The 22,420-nt window shown below is 42.4% G+C and overlaps 1 protein-coding gene across 2 annotated transcripts in view; it reads right to left on the bottom strand.

Annotated features, from left to right (window-relative positions):
- stk32a (serine/threonine kinase 32A) overlaps window positions 1-22,420 on the bottom strand; it is a 173,839-nt gene that overhangs the window by 125,287 nt on the left and 26,132 nt on the right. For both annotated transcript variants that reach the window (XM_061962524.1, XM_061962523.1), the window contains exon 3: window positions 467-522. In XM_061962524.1, the coding sequence (XP_061818508.1) occupies window positions 467-522 (56 nt within the window). The remainder of the gene's footprint in view (window positions 1-466; window positions 523-22,420) is intronic.

The raw sequence follows: 22,420 nt of genomic DNA, 5'->3' as shown, positions 1-22,420 counted from the left end.
TACACAGAACAAGAATTATGATGAACATCTTCAACCCTTTTTTTTAATTTTATTGAGACAAAGATTATTTATGTATTTAATATTTGTTTGCTTACTGTGGTATATTATTTATTTGCCAACTGTTCTGTTACAGAGAAGAAGAAAATTGGATAAAATTGCTATGATATGAAAAGGGGTAGGATTAAATAAGCTCTGCTTTTCGGACATGTTGTAATGAAACAACTGGAAATGTGTGATGCATTACATTGTATCGTATGCATGTTCGAAATAAACTGAAACTGAACTGAAGTTTGTAGAATGTCAATGGTTTCACCTAGGAACAGATTAAGTCTATGTGTATTATTTTCCATTGGGTAAAACATATTGTAAATATAAATACTGTAAGTGCCAGAATCAGCTTATATTTGTGAGTCTGTTCCATTGGGGCCTCTTTTGTTTTAACACATTGTGAAAATAATGGGCTTACCTTTCCAAAGCTTCCTTTTCCTATTGCCCTCAGGATCTGGAAGTGGTCAAAATTGACTGTGGGGGAAAAACAAAGAGAATACATTTTTTTAAATAAAATACAGCAATAACAGTTTTTTTTAAATAATAATATTTGTTTTCCAGCAATTGGAAATGTAATGCTTTGCTACTCATTTGAATATATAATGTCATTCCAACTCTCACACAAACACTTCACTCTCATCCATTAACCAGCAGCAAGCGTTGCCATTTGTAACCGGATGTGCTGTTTGTTTCTGGTTACTATGACAACAAGGCAAGGCAATTCCCCCCCCCCCCCCCCCGTTTGCAGCGCCTCTGAGGTTTGAACAGCTGCTGGACACTCACGCACTCATTTGACCATTCACTACGGCGATGCACACACTCAACTGGTGGAAAAGTACACACACACACACTTTCTCTCAGTCTTAAGATCTACACACACACCTATTGGACTTGACAGTTAATATTGTGCTCTGTTAGTCACTGGCACTTCCTTCCAATCTGTTTTTGAGTGCGTACTTAACTTTCTGCGATAGGAACCAGACCCTGCCTGATTTACAACGGGGCATGTGCTCACATACATCATTCTGTTTACGTCAAAACAGACACACACACACACACACACACACATCGCATAAAAACATTTTCATTTCCCTGCTGGGCTGCTCGATTCTCTGCTTAATAGCTTTTTCACAGAGACAGCTGAGCTCCCGCAAAAGAAAAAGGTGCGGGTTGTCGTTTTGTTACGGCAGATGCTTTAATGCTCCGTGTTAAATGATGGACACGTGAGTAAGAGAGCGTGTAATGACTGCAAACTGTACATGACTGTAATTGACACGTTGACGGCTTGTGTGGAATCTGTCACATCTGCTGGCCCATTCGAATTTGACTGACACATGCGTGAAGAAATCTCGCTCGTTCACTTTAGAGTGTCTGCCTGCCAAAGGCGGTGTCAGGACGTGAACGAAATATTTTTCTCTGTAATGGAAACGTTGGGCCCGAGGTCAAACATGCCAAGAAACCCTGCAATAGAATGTACTACAAACAACTACAATAGTTCAATGAAGTACATGTAAAATACTAATAATGTAGAGCAAGGGTGTCAAACTCATTTTAGCTCAGGGCCCGCGTGGAAGAAAATCTATTCCCACGTGGGCCGGACGGGTAAAATCATGGCATAATAACTTAAAAATACAACTACGACAACTTCAGATTGTTTTCTTTGTTTTACTTCAGCCCAAAATAGGACGAGGGCATTCTGAAAATGTACATATCACATATAATCCTCCTGACAAAACACTTCAAGTTAGTAAAAAATTCTGAGGAAAAAAAATGTATGAAGTTTCAAAAACACCATTAAGAACACAATTAAATTAGACTTAATCTCATTGTTTCTACAAACCAATTAAACTTGAAGTCACAGCCCATCTAGGATTGAACAAAAACAAAATGAAGCATAAAAAAAACACTTATATGCATCAACTACCTCACTTGTCATTTCCATTGTTGACTTTCTTTAAATTTGAAATTCACCAAGTCAAGTATTTCATATATATATATATATATAAGAAATACTTGACTTTCAGTGAATTCTAGCTATATATATATATATATATATATATATATATATATATATATATATATATATATATATATATATATAAATAAATAAGAGAAATACTTGAATTTCAGTGTTCATTTATTTACACATATACACACACATAACACTCATCTACTCATTGTTGAGTTAAGGTTTGAATTGTCCATCATTGTTCTATTCTCTGTCACTATTTTTCTAACCATGCTGAACACCCTCTGATGATGCATTCTGCTTCGTCTCCTTGTTGCACGTGCACTGCACTCTCTAAAAGCCGTAGATGTTATTGTCACATATGCATGAGCAGTAGATGGCAGTATTGTCCTGTTTAAGAGTGTCACAACATTGCTGTTTACAGCAGACAAACTGCTTTACGGTAGACAAAAACGTGACTGCTGTTGTTGTGTGTTGTTACCGCGCTGGGAGGACGTTAATGAAACTGCCTAACAATAAACCCACATAAGAAACCAAGAACTCGCCCTCAATCATTCTACAGTTATAACGTGATTGGGCAGGCACGCTGTTTATATTGTGGGAAAGCAGACGTGAATACATTCTGTCCTCACTCAGGTCCGCATGGAGCTGGAGGGGGCGTGGCCTCCAGCTCTGCCTGAATTTCGGGAAATTTTCGGGAGAAAATTTGTCCCGGGAGGTTTCAGGTGAGGCGCTGAATTTCGGGAGTCTCCCGGAAAATCCGGGAGGGTTGGCAAGTATGGCAGGGTCTCATCCACCATTTTAAGCGAGGTTACCATTTGTTTATTTTACCCCTGTTTGTTTTACATTGGGTGGAGCGGGAGGATTCACAGCCCCGCTTTACCGTGTACCTCTTTGCTTGGTATACTTGCTCGCCCCAATATAAACTATTTGCTTGCCTAACAGAATTGCTATTGTGACATCCAATTGACACTTTTAGAACAGCAGTTTCTTTCATTTAAAAATGCAATTCAATTTTACACTTAGCAAACTCATCTCGCGGGCCGGATTGAACCTGTTCAGCAGCTTTTCTATATTTTCATGGATACGTGTGAGCCATTTAGATATTAATCTAACGTCTTGGGCTGGCGTATCTGTTACCTGGGAATCGATAACTGCAAAAACTGTACTATTTTTTGGTACGTCTTTATGTGTTCATGTGTTAATAAATGTGAATTGGTATAATACTACTTTTCTTTGCTGATTATGATAACTGGGCTGTCCAGTAGTTATATCTTGATTTCCCGATTCTCATTTGCAAGTATTATATAGTAGACTTTGTATGCAGTTGTGATTCCAAGACGTAAGAAAGCAGTAGTTTATAGACTACGGTGTGTTGCAGGGGTGGGCAAACATTTTGGCTAAGAGGCCACATTGGCTTTTGAAATTTGACAGGCGGGCCGGGCGAGCACATGACGCATTTCACAGCATATCATATCTGTTGGAACTAAAAGTAGGCTTCTCAAACATGGGCTAATTTAATCATAACACATCTATTTTTAACATTATCATATCAGAACATCAAAGAAACATAACAATGGTATTAAAGGTTTAACACTAGATTCTCTTATAGTGAGAGCAGTGTTCTTTTTTGCCAGGGCGTCAAAGTCGAGTATCAGTTTTGCTGTGGCAATTCTCAAAACAGATATTTGCTCAATTCTGGTTCAATATATTTGGCGGGCCGAATTAAAGGGACCAACGGGCTGGATGTGGCCCGCGGGCCACAGCATGCCCATCCCTGTGTTGCCTAGTCAAGGAGTAGTCTTTGCCATTAAGTTGACTGTGCCGCTCTCGTGTTGCGCCCTACAAAGTGTTCATATTGTAAGTGTTGCACTTATTACACACCAACTGAACGATTGTAAGGTGCATGTTAGTTGCAGTTTTCATGACCAAATTTGGAGGTGTTGAAATTGTCATGTAAAATCCATCCATCTTATTTTTACCGCTTGTCCCTTTCAGGTTCGCGGGGGGGGGGGGGGGGGGGAGGGTCCGTAGCCTATCTCAGCTGCAGTCGGGCGGAAGGCGGAGTACACCCTGGACAAGTCGCCACCTCATCGCAGGGCCAACACAGACAGACAACATTCAGACTCACATTCACACATGTCGATAGCAAATCAAGTGTAAATTAGCATTGATCAAGCATATTTTCGGAAAGTAGAGCATTACTGTGCGTTACAATGTTTTCGTATTTGCTTTGTTGGCATGGAAAACTGCAACATTACTTAAAGGCATTCAGACCTCTCGTGCAACAAACCTATAGAAAACATGGCACCGTCGGAATTTGATCAGTGCCTAAAAGAGGACTGAATTCGATGCCTATCCCTACCTTTGGGCGGCATGGCGTAGTGGGTAGAGCAACCGTGCCGAAACCTGAGGGTTGCAGGTTCGCTCCCCGCCTCTTACCATCCAAAAATCGCTGCCGTTGTGTCCTTGGGCGGGACACTTCACCCTTTGCCCCCGGTGCCATTCACACCGGTGAATTGAATGATGAATAATAGGTGGTGGTTGGAGGGGCCGTTGGCGCAAATTGCAGCCACGCTTCTGTCAGTCTACCCCACGGCAGCTGTGGCTATGAAGGTAGCTTACCACCATCAGGTGTGAATGATTGATGGGTTCTACATGTAAAGCGACTTTGGGTACTTAGAAAAGTGCTATATAAATCCCAGTTATTATTATTATTACCTGTGTTAGGAAATCGATTTAACAGTCATTCATTGAAAAATCGCCCCTTAGAACAAAGTTAGCTGGGATAGACCCTAGCTCACAAGGAACCCTAAACTAGAGAAGCAATAAATAAACCAACCTTTGCAAGTTCATTTAAAAAATGTTACTTGCTCCAACAACATAGAACCCTTGGGTGGAGTAAGGCGAATAAAGCAAGGTCCGCAGTAAACAGGTGTTTTAAGCCCAGTTGCCTGGTTACTCAAGGTGGAAAACGTATGCATGTTGCTCATAAGGGACGCGTTTGATACTTGAAGGACTCTCAGGGGGATCAATAACATGTCCTGACAGGGTTCATTGTCGCGCATACGTCTGTGTTTGTATCAGTTCATGTGGGTCCACTGGAAGCAAGCAACCGTATTCTTGACACAAATGGTAAATGGTAAATGGGTTATACTTGTATAGCGCTTTTCTACCTACTCAAAGCGCTTTGACACTATTTCCACATTCACCCATTCACACACACATTCACACACTGATGGCGGGAGCTGCCATGGAAGGCGCTAACCACGACCCATCAGGAGCAAGGGTGAAGTGTCTTGCTCAAGGACACAACAGACGTCACGACGTTGGTAGAAGGTGGGGATCGAACCGGGAACCCTCAGGTTGCTGGCACGGCCACTCTCCTAACTGCACCACGCGGTCCCCCCCAAAGTGACGTTGATCGGAAAAAAATAACTACAGTCTGGTCTCTTATCTACTGTGGTCTACTCACAAGCCGTTTTAAATGCACCCCAAATAAATATGTAAAAACGACTTGCTTTCCTACAATACAATCCCCTGGGAGGTGAGGGGAGCAGTGAGCACCAGCGGTGGCCAAGCTCGGAAATAATTTTGGTGATGTAACCCCCAATTCCAACCCTTGATGCTGAGTGCCAAGCAGGGAGGTAATGGGTCCCATTTTTATAGTCTTTGGTATGACTCGGCTGGGGTTTGAACTCACGACCTACCGATCTCAGGGCGGACACTCTAACCACAAGGCCACAGAGCAGGGTTTAAGGCTGCAGCTTCCGATTATTTTAGTAATCCATCGTGTAGTTTGTTCGATTAATCGAGTAATCGGCTAAAACACACTTTATTGCTTCAATGTGTCATGATTCTCCAGAACAGTTTTGGACTTGTGTTTATTTTCCTTTGCTTGGGTGTTATTTCTGTTGCCCCGCACTTGTTTTCTCCTTTCTACTTCCTGTATGTTTTCATTTTGTCTCATTTCTTCTCTGGAAACAATCATTTTCCAATCATTTTCTCTCACTTCTCTGGAAACAAAGATCAAGCTGCAGCCAAAGACAAACTCTTATGCCGCGCCTACTTTAAGTTGCGCCTACGGGGGTGAAGACAACGGAAGTGAACTGTGTCTTAAAGACACGCTGACAAAACAAGAGTGGACACTTGATTTGTAACGTGATCCAAGATGGCCAATGGAACGCGCCATTGGTATTTATTATTGTGGTTGTTGAATGTATTGCTTTTTTAAGTAATTTTATACGAACCGAACCAAAACCCAAACCGAACCCTAACCCCAACCCTATCGTCTCTCCAGCTTCACTTCTGTTTAAGAGACCCTTCGTCACCCCTGTGGGCACGTCTTTACCCTTCTCCTTTAAGTGGACGCAACTTTAAAGTAGGCGCGACTAAGACCTAAACTTAGAGTGTCTGCGACCGCAGCTAAATGTACCTATCTCTGGGCTGAGCGCTGACTCCCTCACCTGTCCCTGCACGCTACCTGCTGTCTCTGCATCTTGGGGTCACCTTGCAAGCAACACTGCTGGCTTGCCACACAACGTGTATTTAAGGAAAAATTGTTTAAATAAATACACAAACTTGATTTTTCTGCATGCCACAACCTTCATTCTTTTTTTTCTCATAAATGCATGTCTTTAAAATTGAAAGTTTGCACTGTCAACATGTGTGCATTGATAAAGAAAAATATTACAAAAAAAACTTGCCACCACACCTCATGTCGGCATGTTTAAAGGGGAACTGCACCTTTTTTGGAATTTTGCCTATCGTTCACAATCATTATGAAAGACATGATGACAGGTGGATTTTTTTTTTAAATTAATTCTAAATATTAAATAAAAGTCCGCTTACAGCAGAGCCAATGGGAGCTCCTCTATTTCGCCAATAAAATCTAATAAATAACTATTACAGCGTGTAAGTGGGATAAAACAAACAACATGTTTACTTGACCCACTTCCTGGGAAACTTATCAAGGAGCTTTTTGTATTATTAGGTCCATCAGTGCTAAATATTATAAACTTATCACTTTCCTCTGGCACTGTTCCCCTAGCATTCAAGAAAGCGGTTATTCATCCTCTGCTCAAAAGACCTAACCTTGATCCTGACCTCATGGTAAAGTACCGACCGGTGTCCCACCTTCCCTTTATTTCGAAAATCCTCGAAAAAATTGTCGCACAGCAGCTAAATGAACACTTAGTGTCTAACAATCTCTGTGAACCTTTTCAATCCGGTTTCAGGGCAAATCACTCTACGGAGACAGCCCTCGCAAAAATGACTAATGATCTACTGCTAACGATGGATTCTGATGCGTCATCTATGTTGCTGCTTCTTGATCTTAGCGCTGCTTTCGATACCGTCGATCATAATATTTTATTAGAGCGTATCAAAACACGTATTGGTATGTCAGACTTAGCTTTGTCGTGGTTTAACTCTTATCTTACTGACAGGATGCAATGCGTCTCCCATAATAATGTGACCTCGGACTATGTTAAGGTAACGTGCGGAGTTCCTCAGGGTTCGGTTCTTGGCCCTGCACTCTTTAGTATTTACATGCTGCCGCTAGGCGACATCATACGCAAATACGGTGTTAGCTTTCATTGCTATGCTGATGACACCCAACTCTACATGCCCCTAAAGCTGACCAACACGCCGGATTGTAGTCAGCTGGAGGCGTGTCTTAATGAAATTAAACAATGGATGTCCGCTAACTTCTTGCAACTCAACGCCAAGAAAACGGAAATGCTGATTATCGGTCCTGCTAAACACCGACATTTATTTAATAATACCACCTTAACATTTGACAACCAAACAATTACACAAGGCGAATCAGTAAAGAATCTGGGTATTATCTTCGACCCAACTCTCTCGTTTGAATCACACATTAAGAGTGTTACTAAAACGGCCTTCTTTCATCTCCGTAATATCGCTAAAATTCGTTCTATTTTATCCACTAGCGACGCTGAGATCATTATTCATGCGTTCGTTACGCCTCGTCTCGACTACTGTAACGTATTATTTTCGGGTATCCCTATGTCTAGCATTAAAAAATTACAGTTGGTACAAAATGCGGCTGCTAGACTTTTGACAAGAACAAGAAAGTTTGATCATATTACGCCTATACTGGCTCACCTGCACTGGCTTCCTGTGCACTTAAGAAGTGACTTTAAGGTTTTACTACTTACGTATAAAATACTACACGGTCTAGCTCCGTCCTATCTTGTCGATTGCATTGTACCATATGTCCCGGCAAGAAATCTGCGTTCAAAGAACTCCGGCTTATTAGTGATTCCCAGAGCCCAAAAAAAGTCTGCGGGCTATAGAGCGTTTTCTATTCGGGCTCCAGTACTATGGAATGCCCTCCCGGTAACAATTAGAGATGCTACCTCAGTAGAAGCATTTAAGTCCCATCTTAAAACTCATTTGTATACTCTAGCCTTTAAATAGCCCCCCTGTTAGACCAGTTGATCTGCCGTTTCTTTTCTTTTCTCCTCTGCTCCCCTTTTCCTTGAGGGGGGGGGGCACAGGTCCGGTGGCCATGGATGAAGTGCTGGCTGTCCAGAGTCGGGACCCGGGGTGGACCGCTCGCCTGTGCATCGGCTGGGAACATCTCTACGCTGCTGACCCGTCTCCGCTCGGGATGGTGTCCTGCTGGCCCCACTATGGACTGGACTCTTACTATTATGTTGGATCCACTATGGACTGGATTCTCACAATATTATGTCAGACCCACTCGACATCCATTGCTTTCGGTCTCCCCTAGAGGGGGGGGGGTTACCCACATATGCGGTCCTCTCCAAGGTTTCTCATAGTCATTCACATCGACGTCCCACTGGGGTGAGTTTTTCCTTGCCCGTATGTGGGCTTTGTACCGAGGATGTCGTTGTGGCTTGTGCAGCCCTTTGAGACACCTGTGATTTAGGGCTATATAAATAAAGATTAAAAGATTGAACCATCCAAAAAGCGGCAACAATACTTATATATTATAAGCGCTAACACAGACAAACTATTTATAGCAGCGCCGGGATCATTACCGTGTCCGGATGTTTACATAGAGTATTCTGCTGTTTCCTTGCTTCCCTGCTTCCTGTAAGTTTATTTTATATCATAAATCATGCCTCTCACCTGGACAGAAGACATCTGAGTAGGTATTTCGACAAGTTGCTACACTTTGGCAGCCATTTAGGACCCGAAACTGGGAAGGACGACATGAAAAGACGCTTGGTCCCCCCGCCCCAACCCCTTTTCTTTGTGAGGATTATGAGTCATTCTTCATCTAAATGGGAATATATGAACATTCTATCAGTTGGCATCCTAATGACAGCAGACATTGTACAGTAAGTGATCTTGTATTATGTTTGTTGGCTCTCATAAAGTCTACAGTGAGTAATAATCAGTTATGAAGGGCAAACAAAAGCAAACGTTGTGATGTGTTTTTAAAATGAATGCGCTGTGTATGCTTAAAATAACCAAAAAACTTAAATATTAAATGTTATTATAAATCTGCCCGTTACTACATTACATATATACCTGCATTTACATCATGTGTATAAAACCATCATGGAGATTGTAAGGGCTTTGTAGGCGGAATTGCGCGGCTCCTATAGGCTGCATTGTAGGCAGACTTTTGATCGCATTTACCGTATTTTTCGGAGTATAAGTCGCTCCGGAGTATAAGTCGCACCGGCCGAAAACGCATAATAAAGAAGGAAATAAACATATATAAGTCGCACTGGAGTATAAGTCGCATTTTTGGGGGATATTTATTTGATAAAATCCAACACCAAGAATAGACATTTGAAAGGCAATTTAAAATAAAGAAAGAATAGTGAACAACAGGCTGAATAAGTGTACGTTATATGACACATTAATAACCAACTGAGAACGTGCCTGGTATGTTAACGTAACATATTATTATAAGAGTCATTCAAATAACTATAACATATAGAACATGCTAAACGTTTACCAAACAATCTGTCACTCCTAATCGCTAAATCCCATGAAATCTTATACGTCTAGTCTTTTACGTGAATGAGCTAAATAATATTATTTGATATTTTACGGTAATGTGTTAATAATTTCACACATAAGTCGCACCCGAGTATAAGTCGCACCCCCGGCCAAACTATGAAAAAAACTGCGACTTATAGTCCAAAAAATACGGTATTTACTATTTAGAATGCATAAAAAAAATAACATCCATTGTCATGTCTCTCATATTGATTGTGAATGATAGGCAAAATTCCACCCAAAAAGTGCAGCTCCCCTGCAAAGTCCCAGGCACTCCATGCAGGCTTGATTTTATACTTGTTTTTATTAATTACATGCATAAACGATTAATCGCAGCAACAGAATTGATTGATTGATTGACAAGTTTATTGACATCTTAAATAATTTAATCCATGTAATGCTTTAAAAAGGCAAATAGATAGCACAAAAAGCCAAAAGGCATGTTTCCATTGTGGTCCATTACATATTCATCACATTTGATACATTCAATAATAAAAGTTGTATAACCGGTTACATGTATGTTAAAAAAATTGTAAATATACACATTATGCATGTCAGGTGATTTGAAGAACAATATATACCACATAGTGTATCATGTACACACTATGTACATGATACTATGTACATGACTATGCACATGTTGACTCCAAGAGTGTGCAAAACAGAATGGGAAAATATATATACACACTATAACCGCACATAAACCTGCTTGATACTTTGGAAAGTTGCTAGGGATCAATTTTGGTTCAGATCAGGTAGAGGTTGAGCTGAATATGAATATGAATCAAAATATATATTTTTTCTAATCGATTAATAGTTGCAGCCCTATATCATGGTATAATATAGAATCATATTTTAAAAAGTGCATCGTTTTATGGCCTAAGCCATTCTTTGTTCTTTACTTAGAATGTATTTACCGTATTTTTCGGACCATAAGTCTCAGTTTTTTTCATAGTTTGGCCGTGGGTGTGACTTATACTCAGGAGCGACTTATGTGTGAAATTATTAACACATTACCGTAAAATATCAAATAATATTATTTAGCTCATCCACGTAAGAGACTAGACGTATAAGATTTCATGGGATTTAGCGATTAGGAGTGACAAATTGTTTGGTAAACGTATAGCATGTTCTATATGTTATAGTTATTTGAATGACTCTTACCATAATATGTTACGTTAACATACCAGGCACCTTCTCAGTTGGTTATTTATGCCTCATATAACGTACACTTATTCAGCCTGTTGTTCACTATTCTTTATTTATTTTAAATTGCCTTTCAAATGTCTATTCTTGGTGTTGGGTTTTATCAAATACATTTCCCAAAAAAATGCGACTTATACTCCAGTGCGACTTATATATGGTTTTTTTCTTCTTTATTATGCATTTTCGGCCGGTGCGACTTATACTCCAGAGCGACTTATACTCCGAAAAATACGGTACATGGATTTGAACCCCATTAGATAAAAAGGTAAACACTGCATTTCATATAGTACATGAGGATGACTATGCCAATCCACTCCAATAGCCTTCTTTTCACCTTTTGTTTTTGTTTCCAATCCCTAATTCCCGTGACATCAACTGGTGCTGCAGCACGACACTGTAAATCTCAGCTTTACAGACGCCTAGTATTTTCCGCAGGGGGTCCGTGTTGTGGTAGAGACTTCCACTGCTACGCGTGGCGGTACCAGATGTGACGATGAAGGTAATTACAGCCTGGTGGCGCCTGCTGATTCTCTCTGAGGGGAAAACAGGAGGCGTCTATTTGTGGCGCGGTGTTTATTTATTTAAGTGGGCACCCAATGATTGATTGGTACATAGAATCAAATTTGAGGAAATACCGTAACCTAATAATTCACTCATCATAATAGTTGGTAACTATTTCTGTGGTAACCATACATTTTAGAGCTAATTACTGTTTTCTGACTTTTCGGCCCCTCCTTAGAGGCAAGTGAAGGAACACAAAACCCACACAACAGTGTTAAAGAATGAAAGCAAAAGTGAAGAAACTCCCTACTGCTGACGTCGACCTCTAAATGACAACTCTGCCTGTCTCTGACGTGAGCAACGGGGATTACTTCTTTTCTAGCGCGAGGGGCTTTTCATCTATTTCAAAACGATGTGTCTGCCTTTATAGCGCCCTAGGTGTAAGCGACGAGTCAGAGGAGGTATATTAACGCAAGAGTAGAAGGTAAAGACTTCACTATGAGTGACATTTTTTACAGAGCGGCATGCCGGATGAGTAAGCAGCAGTGAGGTTTGCTGATGATTAATGAATTCCTTTTGGATATAGGTTGCCTCCGGTTAAAAAGGAGACAATTTCGTTAGTGTGAAGGCAGGGGGGGGGATTGTCTGTGTGTTGACTTTAAATAATGCTCCAGAAAACTATGTCAACACTCAAACAAAAGACAACATTAACGGTAAAATGGAACTGTCCCAAATGCCTGAAATATGCCACCTGCAAACCAAAATGCCGGACTACCCGTGCCTCTGGCGTCATTTTTGTTTTATTGTGCATCCTGTCAAGATGAACAGGATTTTGTGTAAATCGGATGAACTGGTGGCTGAGGTGGGCAGCACGGCGGTACAGGGGTTAGTGCATGTGTCTCATAACACAAAGGTCCTGAGTTCAGTCCCGGGTTTGGGATCTTTGCATGTTCTCCCCGTGACTGTGTGGGTTCTCTCCGGGTACTCCGGCTTCCTCCCACCTCCAAAGACATGCACCTGGGGATAGGTTGATTGGCAACACTAAATTGGCCCTAGTGTGTGAATGTGAGTGTGAATGTTGTCTGTCTATCTGTGTTGGCCCTGCGATGAGGTGGCGACTTGTCCAGGGTGTACCCCGCCTTCCCCCCGAATGCAGCTGAGATAGGCTCCAGCACCCCCCGCTACCCCAAAAAGGACAAGCAGTAGGAAATGGATGGATGGATGATGGCTAAGGTTTTGTACGTCATCAAGAGAGCACTAATGAACAGGTATCGAAGGTGGGTTGCATCTGGGAAACCCAATGAAACAGTTCCAACAGGAAACATGGTTTTGCAAAATTCTGTTTTCGAGTATGTTATAGCTGTCAAAAAGTCATACCATTAACTATCCATCTCAACTGGTTCTATGACCAACTCGTACCTAGGGTTGTACGATATACCGGTATTAGTATAGTACCGCGATACTAATGAATCATATTCGGTACTATACCGCCTCTGAAAAGTACCGTCCACCCGTGCCCCCGTCGCCGTCACGTCATGACATTGCTGGTTTACGAGCAGAGGAGCATGTTCGGCAGCGCACAATCACGGAGTACTTACAAACAGACAATGTGTGTAGACAGAAAAGGGAGAACGGACGCATTTTGGCCTAAAAACTAACGATAAAGGTGAAGTTATAACACTGAAACACCCTCAGGAAGAGGTGCTTTAAGACATGGTTAGCTAGCTAGCGGCTAAAGTGTTTTAGCTACTTCTAAATCACTAATCCTCGCCTCCATGGCGACAAATAAAGTACGTTTCTTACAAGTATCATCCTTGCAGGACGAGGAATAGCTAAACATGCTTCACTACACACCGTAGCTCACCGGCGTCACAATGTAAACAAACACCATGGGTGGATCTACACCTAACATCCACTGTAATGATACCAAGTACAGGAGCGTATTTAGTCAATACTACTATGATCACGTCGATATTTTTTGGCATCACAAAATCTTTTTTCGTTATTTCTTTTAATGTATATTATGTTTATAAACTCTGAAATACTGTACTTCCCTGGACACATGAGGACTTTGAATATGACCAATGTATGATCCTGTAACGACTTGGTATAGGATTGATACCCAAATTTGTGGTATCACCCAAAACTAATGTAAAGTATTAAACAACAGAAAAATAAGTGATTATTACATTTTAACAGAAGTGTAGATAGAACATGTTAAAAGAGAAAGTAAGCGGATATTAACAGTAAATGAACAAGTAGATTAATATTTAATTTTCTACCACTTATAATAATTTTGACAAAATAATAGAATGGAAAATAACAATATGTTACTGCATATGTCAGCAGACTAATTAGGAGTCTTTATTTTCTTACATACTACTAAAAGACAAGTTGTCTTGTATGTTCACTATTTTATTTAAGGACAAACTTGCAATAAGAAACATATGTTTAATGTACCCTAAGATTTTTTGTTAAAATAAAGCCAATAATGCAATTTTTTGTGTTCCCCTTTTTTTAGAAAAAGGTGTAAAATAACAATATATTACTGCATATGTCAGCAGACTAATTAGGAGTCTTTGTTTTTTTACATACTACTAAAAGACAAGTTGTCTTGTATGTTCACTATTTTATTTAAGGACAAACTTGCAATAAGAAACATATGTTTAATGTACCCTTAGATTTTTTGTTAAAATAAAGCCAATAATGCAATTTTTTGTGTTCCCCTTTTTTTAGAAAAAGGATCGAAAAGTACCGATAATTATCAAAATAATTTTGGTACCGGTACCAAATTATTGGTATCGGGACACCACGACTCATAACCCAAAACACTTGTATCTCAAATTAGCGCAGCCCATTGAAATGAATTGAAATCATACTTGGCCCCCTCAAAACCTCACAATTTGAACATGTAACATGCCTTTTAAAAAGAATGACAAACTTTTAGATACAATTTTTTGGGGGGAAATGAAAATAAAAATGTAATTAAAAACAACTGTGATGGTTTTATGAAGTAATGTAATTATAATGTTCAGCATTTACTTTGGGAAGAATACTTTTGTAGGTGTCTCCTCCGTCGTATAGCAATAGAAACTAGGAAATCACTGTTTATGTTGCACACGGACATTGTTGAGTGACGGACTGGAAAGGTCAGAGTTGACAACAACAATTTGTATGTCTGGGTACCAAAGGTAATGCTCGACCGTCCGGTTTGTTGAGCCAGGCCGAACAGGACAAGTTGAAACATCTCAAATACAGCATCTGCAGTTTCTTAATATTTTTATGTATAAATGTTTCTGCATGCCATGGACGCTGGCTGCAGCTTCTTGTGATGCAGACTGTGTCAGGGTGTGTAGGTGACGAACCCCAAGATGCAGAGATGGCAGGCTTTGTCCAGGAAAACATGATTTAATGTTCATAAAATAAAAGTAAAAACACAAACCAGGAACTATGAATAGCCAAAACTGAAAACAGGAACCAGCAAACAGACCCAACTGGAAACAGCTAATGGCTAACAAAAAAACACGAAACAAAAGAGCTCGGAGAAAGCAAACTACAAATAGCTAACAGGAACAGCTTACCGCTACGACGACAGGTACAATGACAAATAGTAGCACGACATCGATATCGACAGGTAGGAATGACAATAATCCAGCACTGACTGGAGGGGAAGGCAGGTTCAAATAGCAGCTGGCTGATTGACACCAGGTGTGGCCAGGTGCCAATCAGCCGCAGCTGAAGGGAAGCAGCACTCAGGGAGACAATCAGGAAATAACCAAAATAAGAGCGCTTACAGGAAATGACAGAGGAAAAACCAAAACATAACTAAACTGTCAGGGACAAGCCTGACAGTCTGACACTGTAAGGATGCAACAATTAACCAGTATTACTAATAATCGTGATTAAAAACATCACAATTATTTAATAATAATAATAATAATGGATTACATTTATATAGCGCTTTTCTAGACACTCAAAGCGCTTCATAGAGAAGTGAGAACCCATCATTCATTCACACCTGGTGGTGGTAAGCTACTTTCATAGCTACAGCTGCCCTGGGGTAGACTGACGGAAGCGTGGCTGCCAGTTTGTGCCTACGGCTCCTCCGACCACCACCTATCATTCATCATTCATTCACCAGTGTGAGCGGCACTGGGGGCAAGGGTGAAGTGTCCTGCCCAACAACACAACGGCAGCGAGTGTTTTTGGATGGTAAGGGAGCGAACCTGCAACCCTCAGGTTTCTGGCACAGCCGCTCTACCCACTACGCCATGCCGGCCCTTTAATTGCGAGGGCACCACTACACCGTGTGTTTCAATCCTCCTCACTCACTATAATTGTAGCAAGCTACACTACAAGTTACACAGCAAAAGTAGCTTACTACATCAAAGCTACAATTACCGGCATTTCTATCTATGGGCCCACATGTATAATATCAATGTTAATGTAACTGAGGGTGTACAAATGGACCCAATAAGGGTCCATTACTATTAACTATCTGTCATTTAGCTGGGGACATCCTACCAATACCTCTGTGGGTCCCCGTACCCCACTGTATGTATTTATTTTAGTTTGCCTTTTCTTTGGCCCACCCCTATAGTATTATTAATTTTCTCTGCCTACAGTGAAATGCATATATCTATATCTTGACCAAAAAAACAAAAAACTTGTGTGTTGTTTGGGAACAGTTGATAATAGTTATGTGGAGTAAAACTTTTCATGAACTCAACTTACCTCAATGTGTGTTCTTATATTTGTATTCCACGTCTTCCATGAAGAGTGCAGTTATCATTTTGGAACACTAATACAAAACCTCGCAATAATGTCTGATTGAATGCTAAAAATGTTATGACAGATCGCCTTAAAAAAATGGAATGGAATTTTACATTTCTTTACTGAATGAGACACCCAGAATGTACTTGAAAATAAAGAATGATCTCTCCGCAACTGATCTTGATATAAACAAAACATACCTCCTTATAAATGCGTTAGGCATCGCCAAGAAAACTATTCTCATAAATTGGAAATCAAAAAATAATTTATGTATAAACCTTTACAAAAACATTTTATTAGATTATGTAGTTATGGAAAGAATGTCTGCTGAATCAAACCAACAACTGACAGAATTCCGATCTCTTTGGGCACCGCTAATTAATTTTCTGACCTGACTCCCTTGGGGGCCGGGGCTGGGGCTCTGTCCCGGGGGTCTTGCTCCGTGGGTGGGGGGTCCTGGGTGCCGGGGGGGCCGTGTGCCGCGGGGTCGGGGGGCCTGGGGTGTGTTTCCTGGTTCCGGCCTGGCGGGCCGATCCGTGGGTGGTCTGGTGGCTGGGGGTGGGTGGAGGTGCCTGGGCGGGTGTTGGGGTGCGGGTGGGGCGGTGGGCGGCCGCCTTGGGTTGGTTGGGGGGGCTGTCCCTCCCGTGGGTGGTTGGGCGGGGGGTTGCGCCCGTGGGGCTGGGGTCTTGCCGCTGTCGGGCGGGGGTCGGCTCGTGCCCCGCTGGCTCCGGTTGTCCGTGGGCTTCCTCCTTCCCCTGGGGCGCGGGGCGGGGTCTGCCCGGGGTCGCCCTGCGCTGCGGCTGTGCGGGCCTGCCTGGTGCCGGGTTGGGGGGACTGCTTGCCTCCCTTGTTGGGGCCCCGGCGGTGCTGCCCGACTGCCCTGCGGGAGTCCCCCTCCTGTGTTTTACTCTGCCCTTATTTTTTTATTAATTTTATTTATTTATTTTAATTTATTTTATGTGTATATGTATATATATATATATATGTATGTATGTGTATGTATGTATATGTATGTATGTATATATGTATGTATGTATGAATGTATGTATGTATGTATGTATGTATGTATGTGTATATATGTATATGTATGTGTGTATGTATATATATATATATATATATATATTATTATTATTATTATTATTATTATTATTTATTTTTTTTATTTTTTTTAATCTATTTAATATATTTAACTTATTCTGTTAAATTATATATGGGTACGCGTGTATGTGGGTGTGTGTACGTTTGTATATATGTATGGTGAAATCTGTGTGTATGTATGTAGATACATATGTATGTGTCGCTGCCCCGGTGTGTATTGCTGATCGCGGCGCCGGGTCTGCTGAGGTGCCGTGGCATGCCGGCTGTGGGCGCAGGGCTGGGCCCTTATGGCTTTTTGCCGGATGGGATGCCTGGTGGGTGGTGGGCGGGGGGGGCCTGGACGTGCGGGAGGGGCTGCGGGGTTTGGTGGCGTTGGGCACTGTTGGCGACCAGGCCTCTTGTTTATTTTTATTTATTTTATTTTATTTAAAGGGTTTATTTTTATTTTATTTTTCTTTTTCTTTTATTTTTTCTTTTCTTTCTATATATTTTTTTTTTTTCTTTTTTTTTTTAAAATTTTTTATTTATTTATTATTTTTTGTGTGTGTTGTGTATGTATGTGTTTGTGTATATGTGGGCTTATGTATATGTGTGTGGGTGTATTAATTTGTATATATGTGTGGATGTGTATGTTTATATGTATATGCATGCGTGTGGAAATGTGTGTATGTGTATGTATATGTATATGTATATGCATATATGTATGTGTGTATGTATGTGTATATGAATGTGTAGGTGTGTGCATGGGTGTGGATGTCCGGTGGCTCAATTGGCCTGGCTGTGGATGAGTTGGGGTAGGTGGGTTGGTGGCCTCGGTGGTAGCCGGGGGTGTGCGTTGTTGTGGTTTACGGGGTCGGTCGCTTTTTTGTTTTGGTTTCGGCGGCCGCGGGTGTTTACGCTGCGGACGGGCGGTGGTGGTGATGGTTGCTGCGGTGATACCAGCGGTTGGCATCGCTGTGTTGGGTTGGAGTGGTTGGGAGACTGTGGCTGGTGTCTGTGCGCTTGTGGGGTTGTGGGGATGGCTGGCGTTGGCTTGCCGGCTGGTTTGGGGGCTGGCAGGCGGACGGGATGCATTGGCTTCTTCCCCCGTTGGGGGGCTCCTTCCCCTGGCCGGGACTCGTATGGGCACGTTGCTGTGTGGATGGCCGGGATGCGGTGTTTGCATTGGGCGTGGGGGCTGTGCGGTTTCTCTGCGTTTGGTTGCCGGTATGGGCTCTGCAGGGTTGGGTTGGGGCGGGCGGGGGCTGGCTTTGTTTGGCGGGGGGAGGGGCTCGCGTGGCGTCACGTTAAAGTGGTCTGGTGTGGGTCACGGGCTGTGGCGGGGGGTGGCGGCCTCCTGGCCGTAGTTCCTGGTTGTCGGCCGCGTGGACTGGGGGGATGTCCGGGCCCTCTACTCCTCCTACTTATAGCGCACACAGTCACACATATATAGGACTTTGGGGATTGTCCTGCGGGGAGGCATGGCGGGGGGTTGAGGATGCCTCCAATGGGGCTCCAGTCCTCCTTTCTTGTCCCCTGCTCGTCCATCCCTCAATCTTAGCTGCATATTAGACACTTAGGATTTGGGGGGCTTGGTTTGGTTGGGACCCACCATGACCTTGATGTCCCCCAATTTTAATCGCATTATTAGTTCCCACAAGCATACATATCTCACTCACGCTACAGTACACACATCAATAGGGACTGGAGGTCGGCTGTAACGGCTGACCTCCTAATTTTAACTACACAGTAGACACTCTGGGGGCCTTGTACACATGCATGGGGGGTTTGGGGTTCGGCGCACCCCTCATTGCCTCGTCGGCCGGCGGGGACTGCGGTCTGGTGGCCTGCCAGGCTTTTATTCATTTATTATTGTTATATATATATTTTTTTTTTTTTTATTTTTTTTTATTTTTTATTTTTTATTTTTTTTAATGTATTTATTATTTTTATTTTTATTATTACTCATTTTTATTTTATTTTATTTTTTAAATTTTATTTTTTATTTTATTTTTTTATTTTATTTTATTTCATTTTTTTTAAATCTTATTATTTATTTGTGTGTGGCGTCGCGCGGGTCTCACTTCCTGTTGGATGGGGTCCGTGCCCGTGTGGCCCGACCTTGCGCTGTGGGGTCTCTGTTGGTGACTTGGTGTGGTGGCGGCGCAGCCCCCGTGTCTGGTCTGGATGCTGTGTCCCGGTTGTTTGGGCGGTGGTGTGTTTGTGCGGGTTTGGGTTGGGGTGGGGGGCCTTTTGGTTGGGGGGGTTGTTGGTGTCTCTTGTTTGCGTGTTGGCGTTCGGGCTGACCGGCGGGCTGGCGCCGGCTGGTCTCCGTGGCCCTGGTGGCGTGTGGTTGCTGGTCGCAGTTTTTCTTTGATCGCTTTGATTTGATTGGCTGGTGCTGGCTGTCTGGGGTTATTGCGGCTGCTGTTTCTGCTGCCGTTTGTTTGTGGTGTGGGCGCCCATGGCTGCTGGGTCTGGTGCAGGGGTGTGGCTGATGTTGTGACTGGTGGCAGCGCGCGCGCGTGATGGCTGTCGGGGCTGACGAACTGTGTATATGTATGTATATGTGTGTGTATGTATGTATGTTTATATATGTGTATGTGTACATATGTGTATGTATATGTATATATGTGTATGTGTGGGTATGTATACGTGTATGTGTGTATGTGTATGTGTATGTGTGTATGTATGTATGTATGTATATTTCTGGGGGTACGCTCTGGGCCTGCCTGTCAGACGGGGGTCGACGCCTCAGGCTACTGCATCCGAACTGCGTGTCTGGAGCTCCTGGGTCCCGCTGTCCATCCCTTCCGGGTGCCCGTCTTGGTTGGGGCCTGTTGGGCCTAGTCCCTGCGTCTATTGTGGTAGCTTGGTGCTGCAAGGTATTCCGAGGTGCTGCGAGTCGGCCAGTTGCTGGGGTAGTGACCTTGTTTGTCAGCATGTCTGTGATCTTCTTTTAATTCTTTTTTTTTTTAATTAATTAATTAATTTATTTATTTTTTTATTTTTTAAATATATTTTATTAATATTATTTTTTAATTTTTCCCCTCCCTCAGGGGGGGGGCTCGGCGGGGCGGTTGCTGGTTGTTCCATCTCCATCGTTGGGGTCCCTGCGGGTGGGGTGGGTGGTTCCCGTGGCCCTGTGCCTGGGTGGTCCTGCGGCGGCCGGTTTGGGTGGGGTGGCCGGGGGATGGCCTCGCCGCGCTCTCCGGGGGTGGGGGGTGGGCTCGTGGGGGCCCGGTTGCCGGTGGGGCGGGGGCGGTCTTCCCGTCCGGTTGCGGGGAGTCTCTGGGTCCCTCGGGCGGGGCGTCTCGCCTTTCTGCCCGTGTGGGGTGTGGTCTCTCGCTGGCTTGGGGTCTGGCTGTCCCCTGCTTTTCTCGTGCCCTGTCCTCTGCCGGGTGCATCTGTCTGCGGCCTGCTGCTGGCCCTTGTGGGCGGTACGGTGGGTCGGGCTCTGGGGTTCCTGTCGCTGGCCGGCTTGGCTGCGTGGGGGCGGTGGTCCCTGGTTCCCTGGGCACCACGCCTCCTGTTTGTGGGTTGGGCTCTCGGGGGTGATGGGGCCGTGCTCTGGCTCCCACGCACTCTGGGAGTCGAATGTATTGTACATGCAAATTCACATATGCTCACATATGTACATAGGTACCTACGCTCCCACATACATACACAAATACAGTACATATTTACCTACCTAATGTTCGTACATCCACACGCACATTCAATATACAAACATACACATACTGTACATATACATTCACTGTACAAACACATATACACATTCTGTACATATACATTCATTGTACAAACACATATACACATTCTGTACATATACAAGTACATATGCATACTTACACTCATGCACATAATCACGTTTCATCAAACATATATTAACGTTGTTGCCCTAGGGTAAACTGGGTGTAACACATGGCACACTGACAAAGCTTAACCTATTGTGACTATAACAATCTACAAGGTTAATGTAGGTTGCTTCTCTTTCTCCCCCTCCATTTTTCTGCATTCTTTCGTATCTCAAGTTATCATTACGTATATGTATTGTTGCATTTAAACAACTGTATTGTTGATAATAAAGGTAAATTATTGGTATTGTTCATTTTCAATAGCGCTATTTCTATTGGTATTTGTATTGATCCATTTGTAGTGTAATAATGCTCATTGTCATTTCTGTATTATTTTTTTATTTTTCGCTAACTGCTTATTTGCTATTACTTTTACCATCATATTTGTACATGTCATATTTGCTGATGTTGCTCTATTGTTGTTGTTGTTGTTGTTGTTTGCTGTTGTTGTTTTTGTCTCTCTGTCTAATCCCCCTCTTGTCCCCACAATTTCCCCCTCTGTCTTCTTTTTTTTTCTCTTTCTATCCCCTCCTGCTCCGGCCCGGCTGCACTAAATGATAATATAAATACATTTAATAAAGTCAAATACAAATAAGGCAACAAGAGAAGTATCCTACACTTCTCTTTTGTAAAGTAAATCTGAACAGCCGACATGGGCATCTACATCAACTATATGATTTGCCTGAGAAGCTGGACAGGACATATAAAAAAAAAAAAAAAAAAAAAAAAAAAAAAAAAAAAAAAAAAAAAAGAAAATAAAGAATGTGGGGTTTACAATGTTAACTATGAACGATAAAACACTGAATATTGACATTATATGAACGTCACACCCCCTCTCAATCGACATATTTTACAATCAAGCGAAACGCAACAAAAATGCAACAAACACAGCGAAATATGAACGCGAAATGTAAACAAAAAACCCCACCTACAATCTGATACATCTGATATATCACTAAGCTTTAGAACTTTGTTGTAAAAA

The sequence above is a fragment of the Nerophis lumbriciformis genome, linkage group LG09 (genome assembly GCF_033978685.3).
Source record: "Nerophis lumbriciformis linkage group LG09, RoL_Nlum_v2.1, whole genome shotgun sequence".
Taxonomy (NCBI): Eukaryota; Metazoa; Chordata; class Actinopteri; order Syngnathiformes; family Syngnathidae; genus Nerophis; species Nerophis lumbriciformis.
The sequence above is the reverse complement of the archived record's forward strand: the minus strand, read 5'-3'. Positions and strand labels throughout refer to the sequence as shown.